Raw genomic sequence first — 16,981 nt, 5'->3', positions numbered from 1 at the left:
ATTTGACAGCAAGAGTGCACTAAGCAGTGCCTAGGAAAAAAAATAGAATGCCAATGTGGTTTTAAAAAGAATTTTAAAGCAGAAAGGTCAAAATGCAGAGAATGATTAAGTGACAATGTTATTATGCAGAATTTATATTGTGCCAATAGTATGCACTATACATTTTGTAAGCATACCAAGGTATTTACCAACAATCATAACTGTCAAAGAGTGTTGTAGGTATGAAAAAAAGTGGAATAATCATTCAGAAGTATACATCTTTAGGGGCTTCCTTTTTGTGCTTTGAACTGTAAATCAGTAAAGTCTTGTGTTTAATTTAACCCATTCTACATGCCTTTTAGCATAGAGTACCGTGGTCCTTGTAAGTGGAGGAAGTTAGAAATGACAGGCAAAAGCAGAGCTCCATAGGGGGTCTGTTAAGTTGGGAAGCAGCAAGGCCCTCCCTACAACTAAGAACTGAAGAAGGCAGCCTCTGGAAGTCATTCCCCGACTTCAGTATATACTGTGAGGTTTCTCTGCTCAATGCCCAATGAAACATGTTGCAGAGATTTTGATTTTTGCCATTTTTGGACCTTTCCTCTGGGATCCTGATCTGCATATGTGGGAAATTGATCTCAGCTGAGTTAAAAGCATCAGAATCTAAGACGACCCTTATGGCCAGACAATCCCTGGTTCCACAATCCACGCTTTGCTAGGGTGACTACCCTAAACTGTTTGCCAGGCTAGACAGAAGAATTATATATGCATGTATTTTAGCTAGCTGGTAAGACCATGTCCCCCAGTCCTAGGTTTCTAAAAGGGTTCCTATGAACCCAGCAAAGATATATAAAGCCACCATGGGCAAATAGCCAAATAATGCTTTTAAACTAAGCCCAAAAAGTAAGGCTGGGTTCACACTGATGCAAATTGGATGTGGCTTTCACAGCATCCAATTTGCATGACAGGAGACTGTGACCGGTTCTCAAAGGGGCTGGTTTACACAGCCCTCGGGCGGCCGCGAAGCGCACTGAAAAATGTACGCCTTTGGCTCAGTTTCAGGTGCAAATTCAGCCAAAAATTCGGACCCGATTTGCACTTGAATCTGTGTACAAGTGTGCACCAGGACTCCTGCTGTGAGCCGTGGCCGCAGCTAGTGTGAACCCAGCCTAACTGATCAAGCTGGATATTAATACAGTTATGGAAAAAAAAAAAAAGGATTAGCGCTATCAGTTATAAGGAATAGCCCAATGACCCTGGAACATATCTTAGAGGAATTTATGTAAATAATAACATTGTTTCTAACAATTACTTGTGAGTTTACTCCCAAATGTAGTAAAAGTTGCGAATCAACCAAACATATGTAGCTTAAGTGCCGGTTCACACAGGAGCAAAGTCGCCCAACTCTGAAGCCGCACCGTACAGTGCGACTTGAGCGCAGCTTGCAAAACTACTTCTGTATAAAAGTCAATGCAAGCCGCTCCGAAGTCGTCCCAAGTAGTACAGGAACCTTTTTCTAAGTCAGAGCGACTTGAGTCGCTCCTATTACAACTGTTCCATTGTACTGCATGGAGCACGAATTGTCAGGCTGACAAGTCACCTGACAGGTTGCCCCTGTGTGAACTGGCATTAACCTGTGGACAGGAAAATTTGTTATTTGTTATAGGAATTATTTTCCAGTGGTCTCCGACTTCAATACTTAGCCCCCATTCAAACTTGTGATTTTCGGATTGCAGCTTGTAGCTCAACAAGTCAAATCCCATTCAATTCAATAGCCCCTGTTCACATATGAGCGTTTTGTCACCTAAAGTAAAATGCTCAAAAAAGTACATGAGCTTTTTTTTGGCAGATTAGAAACGCCTGACTTTTACGAGCATTTTGTTGCTGGTATTCTGCTCAAACAGCAGTTCTCCACTCCTAATTTCTGCTCCCTCTCTTCCCCCTAGTGCTTTCTACTGGCTAAGCAAATAAACTTCTAAAATGCCCGTAAAAAGCGGCAAAAACGCTTAAATAAAAGGTGCCAGAAAAACACCAGTAAATCGCTACACTCAGGTGTGATTGGAGCTTTAAGGGTTGATTTACTAATGGAAAATAGACTGTGCACTTTGAAAACTGCAGCTGCTTCAGAGCTTAGTAAATAAGCAGAAGCTCTGCTGATTTCCATCATCCAATCATGTGCAAGCAAAAATGCTGTTTTTTTATTTTCCTTGCACGTGATTGGGTACTCATTACAAAGTGAAGCCTTACCTCATTTACTAAGCTCTGGAGCAACTGCACTTGCAAAGGGCAACTGTACTTTGCAAAGTGCACAGTCTATTTGCCTTTAGTAAATCAACCCCATAGTGTCACTGACCTGCAACAAACATGCAAATTAAGTCGTCAGAACTCCTGATCTGCATATTTGTTTCAAATCATTGAACCTAAAAGTACTGTCTCAGCCAGGACAGCCAGGTCATATTCAGGGGTGGTCTCTGATGGTAGCTTTCATACCCCAACAGATTTCCTTCAAAGCCAAGCATAGGCATCCCTCTTTTAAAAAAAAAAAATGGAGATATCGTATTACTAGTGTTTTCTAGGCAAGGATTTAACACTGCCCCACAAAAAAAAAAGAATAAATTAAAAAAAGAAGGGACACAGTGGCAGAATTATCTACTTCTGCTAACTCTCAGCATATCATACAAGCTGTACATATGGGGAGAGATTTACTAAAACTGAAGCACCCAGAAGCTGTGCATGGTAGCCAATCTGCTTCTAACTTTAGTTTGTTAAATAAAAGCTTGGACAATACCTGGAGGCCGATTGGTTTCTTTGCAGAGCTGCAGATTTTGCATGCTCCAGTTTTAGTAACTCTCCCCATAGTGTTTTTTTTTTTTCCCTTAATTGGAAATTTAGAAATGTTGAATCAAAGTCTCCCTTTTCAATTAAAGTTTTTGGGTAATTTTTTCACAAATTTTGTTATTATTTTAACAGAGATTGCAATTAACAATACACATTTTTGTGTTTTTTTTTTTCCAATCCCTTATTTGGAGTGGGCAAACAGAATAGAATTAGTTTTCCACAGGTTGCCTAATTTTATATAAGTGCATTTACAATTTTGCTGCAATCGACTCTGCCCTTTATTTTCTAATGTCAAAGTTTTGCTGCAAGTCAGAATATTGTTTGCAAAAATAAAAGAATCAATTGGATGCAGTCTGTTAAAACAAATGTCATTTATTTTGCAATATCCTATCTTTAATCAACAGCATTTTGTATCAATCTTCTTTATTAATCAGATCACAAGTCTGGCTTAACAGAATTACAAATTATTTTGTCAAATAAGCATTATGTATTTTAGTAAACCTGTCATAAAAGAAACATGGATGTTTCCACTGCCAAACTCATGAAAATGCTAATTTCCAAGAGGTTTTTTATGACATTTTGGCTTGAATACAAATGTAGCTATGGATCAGAAAAATCAGAAGCTTTCACATGCATACTTTCTCTGGATCAATCACTACAGCATGGGGGCCAGCATGACAACCTAGCAGACAGTTATTTCAGAAGGGGGTATGTAATAATGAGTTGAATGTTTCCCCCATGACAGATCTTTATATAGTCCAAGGGGTGTAGAGAATAGGTAAATACCTGCTACAGCGGATGAATAAATGTAATACACAGAGCCTTCAATTGTTTGTTACTTAAATTACTCTTTTTGGCCTGATTTTAGTATATTACAAAATGTGGCAATTTTTGTAAACCAATACAAAGTATTGGTGAAAGTAAAGTAAAATAAAAAAAAAGGGCATTTACAGTGATCACGTGAAATACCATAAGAAAACTGCTTATAGGAAGTGTTGTGTGGAATTAGGTATGGCAACTCCCCCACCTCCTGCCTGTTATTCAGACTGCTAGTGGATATCACCACAGTTATGTGCTCCCCTCCCCAAATAAGGAAGAAAAAAAAAAAAAAAACTGTTTTCCCAATAAACCTACATAGGTTTACTCATTCAGCTAAAAGTGTCAAGTCATTAAAAAGACAGAGTGGAGGCATTACAACTAGCTGAAATCAAATGATTTGATAGATTCTGCTGTAACATACGTGTTTTTACAAATCCTCTCAAGTTCCCCAAGAGATCTCTACAATTCTGCCAAGGACACAATACTGTGTCTAGGTTTAAATGTACAATATGCTCAGTAAAGCTTCCTACCCTTATTTGCTATATTGCCAACCATTTGGTAATAAAAAGATCTGAAATCTGGACAAATGATTGAGGCTGTACATTTTGGGTGGCACTTAACTGTATTCTATATTATATTTCAAACACACCTTCATAATTGTATTTGATGATTAAGATGTTCCCCACAACTGATCTGAAGCAGCATGTTTAAGCTTTTAAATGTCCTCAACTGTCAGACATTAATTTAGAAAGACAGTAGAACCAGACAAGAGCATATAGGAAAAAAGAAAAAAAATGAAAACGGTAGGTGGGTGGGGAGCACCCCAAAAGGATGAAGAAAAGACAGGAAAAACTACTACAGCATATTTTGTTAAGCTTTACTGAAGTAGCATTTCCCTATCACTAGTTGGGAACAAAAAAATTGGCTCATGTAAGTCTTCCTGGGTCAACCTATCTTAAAGGGATGCTAGGAAAGAAATGTATCCAGCACTAACTGCGTACTGTCAAATAATTTAAGAATGTATGGACTTGATACAGTGAGTCTTCACGGGAAACAGGTTTTCAAATATGTAGACGCATTTGACACTTTTAAATAGGATATGAAATTACAAAGTCATAAAAGTAAATATTAGCCTGTTCAATGTTTTATTGTAAAACTGTAAATTTTATTGTTTTTATATGATTTTGCACTATTTGTTACTAGCAAAATAAGGCAGACGACTCTAAAAATCATAAAGATATAATATATACATATATTATATTTAATAATAATCATAATATTATATATCTTTTTATTCTATCTATTTTATAATCTATGGATTGTATCTCCACGTTTTTAGAGTTGTCTCTGCCTTAGTTTGCTAGTAACAAATAGTACAAAGTAATATATAAATATATATCTCTATCTTTTTTTAATTTTTGTTTATATTAATTTAAATATTTATTTTAGACAAAAAAAAAAAAAAAGACAATGCAAACCAGGCTTACAATATCAGTTTAAAATCACCAGTGTACACATTGAAACAAAACAATATTAGGATTTACAGAGCAATGTTCCTTTTGAACTACTATTTTCTAGCACGGGATGTTTAACATCCACAACCACCTATGCAGTTGATATGCATCCTGGCATGAAGCCTGGCGAATAAAATATGTTCAAAACAATTCATGTGTCAGAACACAGTTCATTGTATTTACCAAATAAAACCAATTCAATGGGCACTGCATAACATAGTTAGTTAATAACTAAAAATGCATTAAAGAATTTTAATTCTTGAATGATAAAAAAAAAGGATAAATAATAATAATAGTAATAATATCGGTGCTATTTTGTTACACCATCACCAATTATTCTCCTTCCCAGAAACTAACCTAATATTTAGGTCAACTTGTACATTTAAACCTAAACTCAAATTGCTTGTCAAAGGAATATGTTGTTCATGAGTCTTGCCCTCCAGTATAGACAAGAGAGGTAAGGTAATATAAAAAAAAACAAAACAAAAAAAAAAAAAACACATCAGTGATTCATCTATTTTTGCCTGCTCTACTGCTAGATGTAGGCTTGACATGTTGTAGCTTTGGTGAAGTTGAGAGTGTTTATCACTACAATTCTCTTGCAAGAATCCCAACCCCCCATCAGAAGCTTGGTGGGTGGGACCCCTCCCCCACTGTAGTTGCCATGTGAGTTCTGAGAAAATATAGTAACGATCACTATGCTCAAAAACACAGCTAGCATGACTTGGAATTAAAACAAGATCCTTCCATCTCACATGCAAGAGCTAATAGAGTATTTTGAGAGTGGTTTAAACTGGCTAAAATGTGACAGCTGCAGCTTGAATAATTTTAATGCAGAAAGACAAAGGAGACAGGTAAATACACTAAACTGTAATCAGCATATTAGCGTTCAATACTAGCATACCGTGCCCACAAATAAACACATTTGTTTTCTTCATTCAATAAATTATATAAAAAGTAAAATATTAAATGAGTTTTTTTTTCCAGGGTCCATATTTGCTGTTATAAATACATGTCTTAGAACAAAGCAGCTTAATATAGATCAGTGACAAGCTTCTGTTAAATAATCCATTTTAGCAATTTTGCCATATTTGTTTATATTCCTTTTCAAATTTATTTCAAGAGTAAAAAAAAAAAAAAAAAAAAAAATTAAAAAAATGTTGATGTCTGATTCATCCTATGAATCACCTTCAATCCTATCTGTGACTCACTGAAGGGAAGTCACATGATTATAACACAGAAAAAAGAGAGGACTGTTTTCTTTCCTTTCTGAGAGGGGGAAAAAAAACCCTTTCTGCAGGAGAAACAAAAGCTTGGTATTAGCTGTCCAGGACCATTCATGGGTGGGGCCTGCATGCCAAAAAAAAGCTGTAATGGGTTGAGGTTAATCTTAATGGGGGCCCACTTTAACCTCCTGAATGCATCAAAAATGTGAAAACTGCATCCACCTCCCCCACCAGGTTTCCTGCCCCGGTACTGCTCCCAATGTCAAATATTAATTACAAAACTTAGATCCACAATGAGAACAGTCAGTTAAAGGTCACAAACCTGTAGTTTTTTTTCCCCTTTTACTCTTTTATTACAAACCACACAGATAATGATCTAAGCACCCAGCAGCATGGACTTCTCTTAAACCTTTAAAACTGCATATAATAAATATTAGTGTCCGGGGACTGAATGGAGGGAACCTGTATAACAGAATATTACTGTATACATTATTAGTATGGATAAATGAAAGTCTTAGGACTATTTTTAAATACATGGTCCATTAAAAATAGGCTTACATTTTTCAGTAAGCATTTGTAAGTGTTGAAGCCAAATGTATTCTTTAAAATTAACACGAATACATTAACAATTCGAAGTGTAAAACATTGGAGGCTTCATTTATTAAAGTAGCTGAAGGTAAAAGCTTCTGTGTTGCCCTTAGCAACCAGATTCTGTAGTTCAGGTTGCTAAAGGCAACACAAACCTTTTTATCCGATGATTTTAAAAAAAAATTATGATTTTACAGGAAGATTGCAGAAATCCTGAATTAAAGGATATATTTAATCACTCTTAGGTATGTCCCTATACAAGTACTGGGTTCTCACACTGTAACCCCCCTGTAGAAGGTTCGGTTTCCCTAATCCTTCTACTTCCATCTTCTGATGCCAATGCATAGACCTAAAATGTCACATTACTGACACAAAATATGGACTTAATGGGAAATGACTAACATATATATATATATATATATATATATATATATATACACATACATACACACACACATATACACACACAAATATACAGCTGAAAGGGGTTACAGATGGATCATGGCAAATTAGTCAGCATGGAAGTAATATAACAACCAAGGAAGCAAACAGTGTTACTTTAAAGCATAACCAGAGTTTCAAACTAGCCAAGGAAGTAGTAAGCAATGAACAGCTATGACCCTCACTTCCCTAGTTTGATCAAGAGAGTCTGCAACCTGAGCCAAAGGGTGCAAATTCCTCCCATTCAAAAGATCTTCAATGGAGTGGGGGAAGGAATGTTAACCCCTTTGCTGCTGAACAGACTGATAGCAAAATAGGTTTGACTGAAAAAAGTCATTGAGACAACATCAAGACAGCCATCAGGATGAAGTCTGGATTTTGGCAAAAAGCTTGATTTTTTTTTTTTTTAAATATATAGAATATTCAAGCACTTCTACATTATTTTGTAATAAGTGGCACCCTTTTCACATAGCAAAGGAAAATTATGAAAAACAAATGTCAAATGTTGACTGGGAAAATATTAAATCAGGAGATACAATTGCAAAGTTTACTTGGCAAATTAGCAAGCAAATGCAGTAAAACGTCCTAAAAATGTACACAACTGGATAATTCCGATATATATGGGAATATAGAATAATAATGAAACAAAATACGAATCAAATGTACTGTATACAATATCATGTTTATAAGTCAGTGAGCAATACCTATTCATAAAATCAGTAGCTATGCAATGAGAGAGTGTTTTTTTATTGGTAAAAATAATATTACTATAGTAATGTTTTAAACAAAGTTGAGCACAGTAGATCCAATCAATTATCAGCATCAATCCATGTGTTAGGTTGTAGGCATTTACTAAAATGTAGTACCCCCTTAAAAAAGCCTGAACTAGGATATGGGACTTGAACATTGAAAACAGCTACCTGTTTTATAAAACACATTGCTTGTTTATTAGTTTTTTCAGCATGTGCTGTAAAAGTAAGCACATTTCTACCGTCTCAGAAATGCCCTGAAGGTGTAAATAGAAAAAAAAGTACATACCAACATTTAAAACCTTACAATATGGACATTTAGCATTGTGGCAATTATATGTAAACTGAGTTAAAAAAATGCTTTTAGTGTTACTTCTCAATCATTCAAATGAGTGGGTAAAAAAAAAGAAAAAAAACAAAACAGTACATTAAACTAGTGTTAAAATAATGGAGACATGTTTTGCAATAACAAATAACTAGAGAGCCTGCAAACAATTTAAGCAAAATAGACATCAATTAAATAAAATATGAAACAGACAAAAAATGGGGATCAAGTTAACCTTGCCCACAAAGTGAAGAATAATATTAGAAAATAGCAATGGATACAAAATAAAAGACATGTTTATAATTTGGCAAACTGATACTTAGGTCACAGCACCAAACTCCTAAGCAGAACAGAAATAAATAAAGTAGAGAGTAGACATATTTGTTTCATTTCATACAATATATGCTCAGCCTTTGCGCCCCCCCCCCCCCCCCCAAATCATATGGGAAGCAGAACACTTGAGCAGTGGCAGGCCCCCCTCCCACCCCCAAAAAATATGTTTAATATGTAAAGCAAGATCAGCATTAAACAATCTCCACAGGTAAGGTAACTGACAAGCACACTTTGCTCTTTTATATAAAAGAAAACAAAAACAAACAGCACATTGGAATGAAATATACATATTAGTCTATATTTTCTCTCACTTCTACATTTTGTCTCATTACCAAGCCATTTAGAAGTGTTTGGTTTTAAAATAAACAATATACTAGTATATATACTATACAAGTATTAAAGCACTTAAAAATTTGCTATGCATTTTGCACAATTACTTAGATTAATCAATAAATTGGATCAATAAATCTGATACCGCCTCTTTGGGTGCATCATGCATGACTGCAAATGCAAGGTTCAACTATATATTTGTATTACAAAGATGGATAACTAAGAATAAATCTTAATGTCTGATGAATGTAATAAGGCAATACCACCACCAATTCATCAACTGTTAAACAAAAAACAAAACACACAACAGTACTCACTACGTGACCATTTATACTGCTCTGGGGTCATCACCTCTCAGTAATCAGCCATTTTAAGATCAGAAACCCTACCTACACAAGTAATGAAATAAGTAAGCCTTTACCATATGTAAAAAAAAAAAAAAAAAAAAAAAAAAAAAAAAACACATGCATTCTACCACTATGTGACTTTCATTATACAAAAACCATGTACAACTTGTATTTGAGCTCTAATGGTACTGAACTATGAAAACAGGACATGCCCATTGGAAGACATATTGTAAATGTCATTATATGGAAAGTGAATTATTCATGTTTCAGAAGGGAAGGGGAGAAAAAAAATACACAATACAAGGTGACAATCTACCATTTCCTAATTGCTCATGGTTAAACCTAAAGCTGGCAGACATTTAGGCCAGCAGCTCAGCCTGTGGTATGTGCATCCCCAGGGACAACTTCATGGTTTGAGGGGTAATTTTCCCTGTTAAATTTAACTCAGAATGCAAATTTCACAAAAGATTAGCCCTATACAAAACAATGCAGATTTTGTTTCATTCTCTAAATTGTGCTGCTTAGACTATACCCCCACACACACACACAAACATCTGTGATCAAGAACCTGCTGCTTGTGATTCAGCTAGTATATAACCTTACATAAAAAGAGCTGGGGAAAAAAAAACAAAAAAAAAAAAAAAAACAAGACAAACGAAACAAACAAACACCAACAGGTCTATAAGATCAACAAGAATCAGTACTGTTCTTCACACACAAAAACAAAATACATGAAGTGGGTAGGAGATGTTTACCAACACCATGTTGTGCTCATGCTCCAAAAAGCATGAAGATCATTTCCTCTTTGCTGTTGTATGTATTAATGAGCCCCACAGTATTATAATAAGCTAGTGTCTTCAGTGTTCACAAACATTGATTCACCTAGTACAATGTGTTAATGAACAAAGACCTGCTGGAATACACTGTTAGCCAATGATCTAAAATAATAAAGCAGAAAAAACACATCACCATCTAAAAACAAGAAACAGGGTTCTTTCTACATATGATAAAGGAAAAAAATTGTGGTTTCTAACAAGGATACAGAAAAAAAAACAATATTATATGCCAGTATTTTTGTAATGGCACAACCTACACTTAAAACACACACCAAAATAATTAAAAAAAAATACCTAGTGTCACTCAACTCTGGATTTGAACATTCTAAAATAAATAAATAAATAAATAATACTGCCTTATACAATGTTAAAATACTTCCAACAAAATTCTATGAATGAGAAGATCATATTGAATGTTTTTCACTACAACTTGCCATTGAATTCCATTTTTACCACTGGAAGCTACATCGCTAAAAACAACCCTAATGCTGCAAGCAATCCACAAGTCATAACTAAACAAACCAGTTATATAATGTTTTAATTTTGCAACCAAAATGTAAACATATAACTTACATCTCAATAAGAAACAAAAGTATCTTTACTTAATGAAAAAGTAAATAAAATCAAAAAAACAAAAAAGGAAAAAAACAAAAAAAACAAACACAACCCAAAACACGCTCCCAAAATACACCTTAGAATACTTGCACAAATAATGGAACCTTAGAAGCAACAAAATAACTGGAGTGTCTTGTACATTTATACAATTGTATCATGCAGTGTGTATATTGCTGTTGGAAAACTAAAAGCAGAGGTATACTTATTTGAAAGACAAAAAAAAAAAAACACAGAACAAACACGTACACAGCATTGTCCATTAGCTGTATATCACCCACAGAACAGAAGCAAGGACACAATACAATAAAACATATGTTAACATTTAGAATACCTTAGATTAGATCAGAAATAGCAAAAAATAAATGAAAAAACACCGCACACATGAATACACACGTTACATGTGGCCAAACATTAATAAAAGAGCAGGGAATAAATATACAATTACACAAAGAGGAAGTGTTTTTTTTTTTTAGTTTATTCATCTATAAAGTAAATTTATGAGATCGTAAAAAGCAATTTAACAACCTGAAGGAGGTTCAAATGAAAAAAGGGGGACTAGGAGACTGATAGCAATCAGATCTGACAATGATTTAAGTAAGTGGATCTCAAACAAAAAAAAAAAAAAAAAAAAACAACACACACATAACATATGAAGTTGGTTCTTATCAGAAACAGAAGGAAGAGAAAAAGAGCAGAAAACAATTTCCAGAAAAATAATGCTCCTCCCTCCTTCCAGGTTGACTTTACCTTTACACCTATCTGTGGAACAAGGCAAAGCACTAAGTGGTGGGCCTTGGCTGACCAGCAAAGAGCAGAGATGTCCCCATGTGACCCATCAAGCTCCATGTCAGTAGAGCTTTGTTTCTTTGGGGCTGAACCATGGCCCCAATCAAAGCAATCACAAGAGGGGATGGATCTGGGACAAGAGGGGGACACAGCCAATAGCATTATCAATCTAAAGTGTTGAGGTGTCTTGTTTGGGACATATTTACTTCCTGACTGATTAGTAACACATATGAGTAACATCTGGCTATAGATCTATGTAAAGCGCTGCGTAAATTGACGGCGCTATATAAGTACCTGAAATAAATAAAAATAAAAAATAAAAATAGATCTGTACATAGCTTCTGCAAAGGTTGTACCATGATATCACTCCTTTTTAATGCTAGTTTCAGAGATCATTTTTAAACTCTTGATGCAAAATGGAGCAGCACATAATGTGAATATAGACTAAATATGCATTGTGGATCATCATTCATTCTGCCTTGGTAATATGAAAAATATTGCAATTTAACAGTAAGTTTAATACAGCTTGGCCAATTATCTGAAAATGAACACAAACCTAAAAGATCAAACTAGCTAGTCATTTTTAACTAGGAAGTAGTCTTTGTGCAATCCCTCACAAGTGATTTTACATGGGTCTGGGTGAAAGGACAAACCATGCACAGTCCACACGTTAGAAAAGTATAAACATGAACCGCCTCTGGCCACACGCTTTCTTTACTTGAAGACCCTTAAAGATGCAGAGCAAAAGCTTGTATGAAATTTCCTGCTGTTCATAACCAGTGCAAATGCAACATGGCCCTTTTAAAACATGGCTATTAACTTTATTATCATTTGCGTCTTGTATTTTAGCAGTTGTTGTGCCTTCCTCCATGAAGAGAGCAAGCCTTGGAGCTCAAATCAGGCAGCTTGTGTTGGTGATGTAGAGAAAGTCAGATTACTTTGTAGCAAACCCTGCCATTAGACAACTACTTAAAAAGCTAAACATGGAGGTGGAGCTATAGTGCAATGTAGTGGTCAGCTGCTTACAGTTACCTTGACCTAAAGTGGAATTCAGGTTTCAATTTCTTCTTTTTAATTACAAAAAAATAATAATAGAAAAAATATGCCAGTTCTACATATCCTGTCCACGCTGCCCTAGCTTCCTCCTCTGTCCAGCAGTCCTCTTCAGAATTACAGTTTGCACTTTTCCTGTGAGCCCAACCTGTCATTTGCGCGACCCCCCCCCCCCCCTTGGGGCGTATCACGATACCGGCTAGGCTCACAGTACTCCAGGACTGAGTGGTTCACAGGGCAATATGTGGGCTCAGTCCTGAATTCCCACCCCACCTCCGTTAGAGAAGGAATAGGAAGCTGCAGTGATGCTACCTGACTAGCTAGAACACAGGAAAAATGTATAGGTTTTACTTTTCTTTTTAAATAAAAAATACTCAGGCCTGGAAGAATGGCCACCCCCCCCCCCCCCCTCCCCCCTCGGCTAGAGTGAGAACAGGAAGCTGCAGTGCTGCTGCCAGACCAGCTAGAAGACTACAAGTAAAACGTATAGGTTTTATTTTTATTAAAAAAAAAAAAAACAACTCAGCCCTGGAAGAATGGCTGCCCCCCTCTCCTGAAGTAAGAACATGAAGCTTTGGTGATGCTACCAGACCAGCTAGAAGATTACAGGAACAATGTATTGGTTTTATTTTTATTTTAAAATATATACTAAAAAGTGTGTAGAAGCACACTCATTTCCTAAATAGGTCTACTGGAAAAATCTTACCAACGTGCACCAATAGGTACCTGCTTGGTGGAAACCAAATCTGGATTACCATGCAGCTGGTTCTACAGACCTAAAGCACAACATTTAGAGTAAAGGCTTCCTAGCTTGTGCGTCCAAGCATAAAAGTGTATCTCTAGATATGTTTTATTTTAGAGAGAGTGGAGAAGGCTTGAACCCTATGTCAAGTTTTTATTGCCATCTGTGTCCCCATTAAGGAGATCCACTTCTCTGTACCAGTGACCATGGTCACCAAGAATAAAGCGAAGGGAAGTCAAGATGTTAGTGTTGTCCCCAGAAAAAGTGAGGAAAAATGTTCTAGTGGGTTCAACTATCCAACAGGGGAAGTGGCTGTCATGTTGAAAGCTTCCCTAACTTCCTGTTGTGTCTTGGGGACATGACGTGAAGGGAAGTCAAGATGTTAGTGTTGTTCCCAGAAAAAAAAAAAAAAAGTGAGGGAAAATCTTCTAGTGGATACATCTAACAGGGGAAGTGGCTGTCACGTTGAAAGCTTCTAACTTCCTGTTGTGTCTTGGGGTCATAGAGTGAAAGGAAGTCTAGATGTTAGTGCTGTCCCCAGAAAAAAAAATGAGGGAAAATCTTCTAGCGGATACATCTAGAAGTGGCTGTCACGTTGAAAGCTTACGTAACTTCCTTTTTTGTCTTGGGGACAGGAAGTAAAGGGAAGTCATCAGGTTAGTGTTGTCCCCAGAAAAAAAAGGGTTAGGGAAAAATCTTCTAGTAAAGGAAACGCCTGTTACGTTGAAAGAGCCGCTAACTTCCTGTTGTGTCTTGGGGACAGGAAGTATAGGGAAATCAAGATGTTAGTGTTATCCCCAAATAATAAAAAAAAAAAAAAAAAGGTAAGGGAAAATCTTTTAGTAGGTACAGCTACCTTACAAGGGAAATGCCTGTTACCTTGAAAGATTACCTAACTTCCTGTTGTGTCTCGAGGACAGAAAGTGAAGGGAAATTTTCCCAGTGCTAGACAGACAGCAAATCAAATTAAAAAAAAAATAAGGTAGGTGTATTAACCCTTCCCTACTCCGTCCAAAACAAAAAAACTTGTGGTGGTACATACACTTTAAAGTCACTGAACGCAAGCAAATGATTGCAGATAGCAGACTACCTGGTCAAAGTGGGTGGCTGGCTGGTGTCTTAGTGGGTGGTTAGCAGGAGGAGGGGGGGGGGGGTGGAAGAAGAGGGTCGACTTACTTGGTGAACGAAAACATCGACTGGGTTCTCCAAGGGACTTCCCTCCCGGCTGGTCATAGAGATGAAACCGAATCCCATCCGCACATTGAACCATTTACAGTGGCCTGAACCACGCAAGATCTGGGTGTCCTCCTCCTCCTCTGGCAACTTCTCTTGTTCTCCTCCAGCACCTCCTGTGTAGAAGAAGAAAAAAAAGAAAAGCAATGACAGTGATGAGGGCGATCATGCCATCCTATCTGCCATCCTAATAACCCTCCAGCCTGATCGCCGTCATATGGGGGGAAGCCAAGCCAGAGATCGGGCTCATAGCACCCCGATTGTCCATCCATTTCCCCGCACGACCCGGGCAGGTGAAGGGGGACTCAAGGTTACAGAAGAAGAAGAAGAAGGGGGGGGGGGACGTGTGTAACCAAAGCGATTCAAACAAAAGCCTCCCCCTCCTCCCGCAGCCGCACGCGTTCTTCTCTCGCTCATCGGCCGGAGTCACATCGCTGCTCCCCCCTTTCCTTCCCTCCCGCTCCCTCGGCCGACTCCGATCCCACCCCGCTAAAGCCAGCGATCCGAAAAGGAAGATGCGGTAAACCAACCTTCGGCCATGACGCCCTGTGCTCCACAAACGAAAGCTGAAAAGTTTCCTTTAGAACGGGGGTGATTGGTGGCATCAATGTGACATCCTGATTGGGAGCGATCCCGAGTTTAGCTCGCATGGTCTAGCGTGCTTTCCCTCTTGTGCTGCTCCCTTCTGTGTGTGCTCGCTCCCTGGCCCCCTCGCTGCACACGTGACTCTGTCAATTACATGCCTTCTTGCTACTAATTTCAGCACGGATCGTGGAGGGGCTGGCAGCAGCGCCCAGCGACCAATCGGCGTCTCATTCCAGGCTAGCACGGAAATCATTTATGAATGAAGCTGCGAACACGCCTGCCTTGCCTTACACACATACTAGGTAAACAGCCATAGACAACGTCACCAGGCTTCCCCTATAGGGAGACACTATCACTGCACACCTACATGTATATATATCTATATATATATATATATATATATATAGAGAGAGAGAGAGAGAGAAGGATGGACAGGGGGGGCTACGCTGGGGGGCGCTTTCACCCCCTGCAAATTTAAGGCAGCAGGCGAGCAGCTTAAAATAGGGTTAGATCAGTCTTCCTAAAAGAGGGGGGTGAAGGCGGCTGCTGGATCGGACTTCACAGGTTTGCTCCGCCATCTCTTTCCGGGGGAGGGGATGTGATTAATGACTTCCTAAATAAGAGCCCAGCATTGGGAAAGGGAGGAGGGTAGAGGACCTCAATCAACGCACCGAGGGAAAAAAAAAAAAAAAAATCGCAATGGGGGGAAAAAAGGGTGGTCGGAGAAGAGACAAAATAACCTATGGCAAATTGATACATCTTCAGATTGGGATGTGTAGTAAGGAAAATACTTCCCTAAAAACTTGTATTCATATCTGATTTGGGGAGTATGATTCAAGAAAAAAAAACAAAAACAAAAAAAAAAACGCTGTTCATATTTGCAATACATACACCTTCCCTCCAAATAACAAAAAATATTTGTAGAGATAATAAATAAACTCTATGGATACTCATCCACTGACATATGGTAAGAACACATCTTCAGGTTGGGTTGTGCAGTATGGAAAATACTGTCCATGGTAGGTCTTCCCTAAAAATGTATTCATATCTGATTTGGGGAGACTTATTCACGTATATGTCAAGAAAAAAAAAAACATATGCAGTTCATGTCTGCAATACATAACAACCCCCTCCAAATAACATAAATTCTAAAAGCACACAAACATTATTTGTAGAGATAATAAATAAACTCTATGGGTACTCGTCCACTCACTTAAATATGGTAAGAACGCATCTTCAGGTTGGGATGTGCAGTATGGAAAATACTGTCCATGGTCTTCCCTAAAAACGTATTCATATCAGATTTGGGGAGACTGATTCAAGTCAATGTCAAGAAAAACAAATGCAGTTTATGTCTGCAATACATACACCCCCCCCCCCCCAATAACAAACATTTTTTGTAGGGATCAAAAATAAACCATATGGGTACTCGTCCACTCACTTAAATATGGTCAGAACACATCTTCAGGCTCCTTTATGTTTAACGTTTTACATACACTTTAGGTCCTATGTGGGACCTATGAATGTTGCACCATGGTTGTTCTCTGTATTGGTTGTGGGAATGTGGGAGCTTGTGTTACTTTATTACTGCTTTACCTTTGAAAAATAAAAATAAAGATTTTTCAAAAGTGTGCACCTTCAGGTT

At 37.4% G+C, this 16,981-nt stretch overlaps 1 protein-coding gene across 1 annotated transcript in view; it reads right to left on the bottom strand.

Annotated features, from left to right (window-relative positions):
• The window catches only part of LIN28B (lin-28 homolog B), a 95,064-nt gene extending 79,353 nt beyond the window's left edge, over positions 1-15,711 (bottom strand). Inside the window, exons 1-2 of the mRNA XM_073627005.1 lie at positions 15,282-15,711; positions 14,695-14,867 (exon numbers count right to left, since the gene is read on the bottom strand). Coding sequence (XP_073483106.1) covers positions 14,695-14,867; positions 15,282-15,291 — 183 coding nt within the window. The 5' untranslated portion in view covers positions 15,292-15,711. The remainder of the gene's footprint in view (positions 1-14,694; positions 14,868-15,281) is intronic.
• Between the last annotated feature and the right edge of the window lie 1,270 nt (positions 15,712-16,981).

Source organism: Aquarana catesbeiana, linkage group LG04 (genome assembly GCF_042186555.1).
Source record: "Aquarana catesbeiana isolate 2022-GZ linkage group LG04, ASM4218655v1, whole genome shotgun sequence".
NCBI lineage: Eukaryota > Metazoa > Chordata > Amphibia > Anura > Ranidae > Aquarana > Aquarana catesbeiana.
The sequence above is the reverse complement of the archived record's forward strand: the minus strand, read 5'-3'. Positions and strand labels throughout refer to the sequence as shown.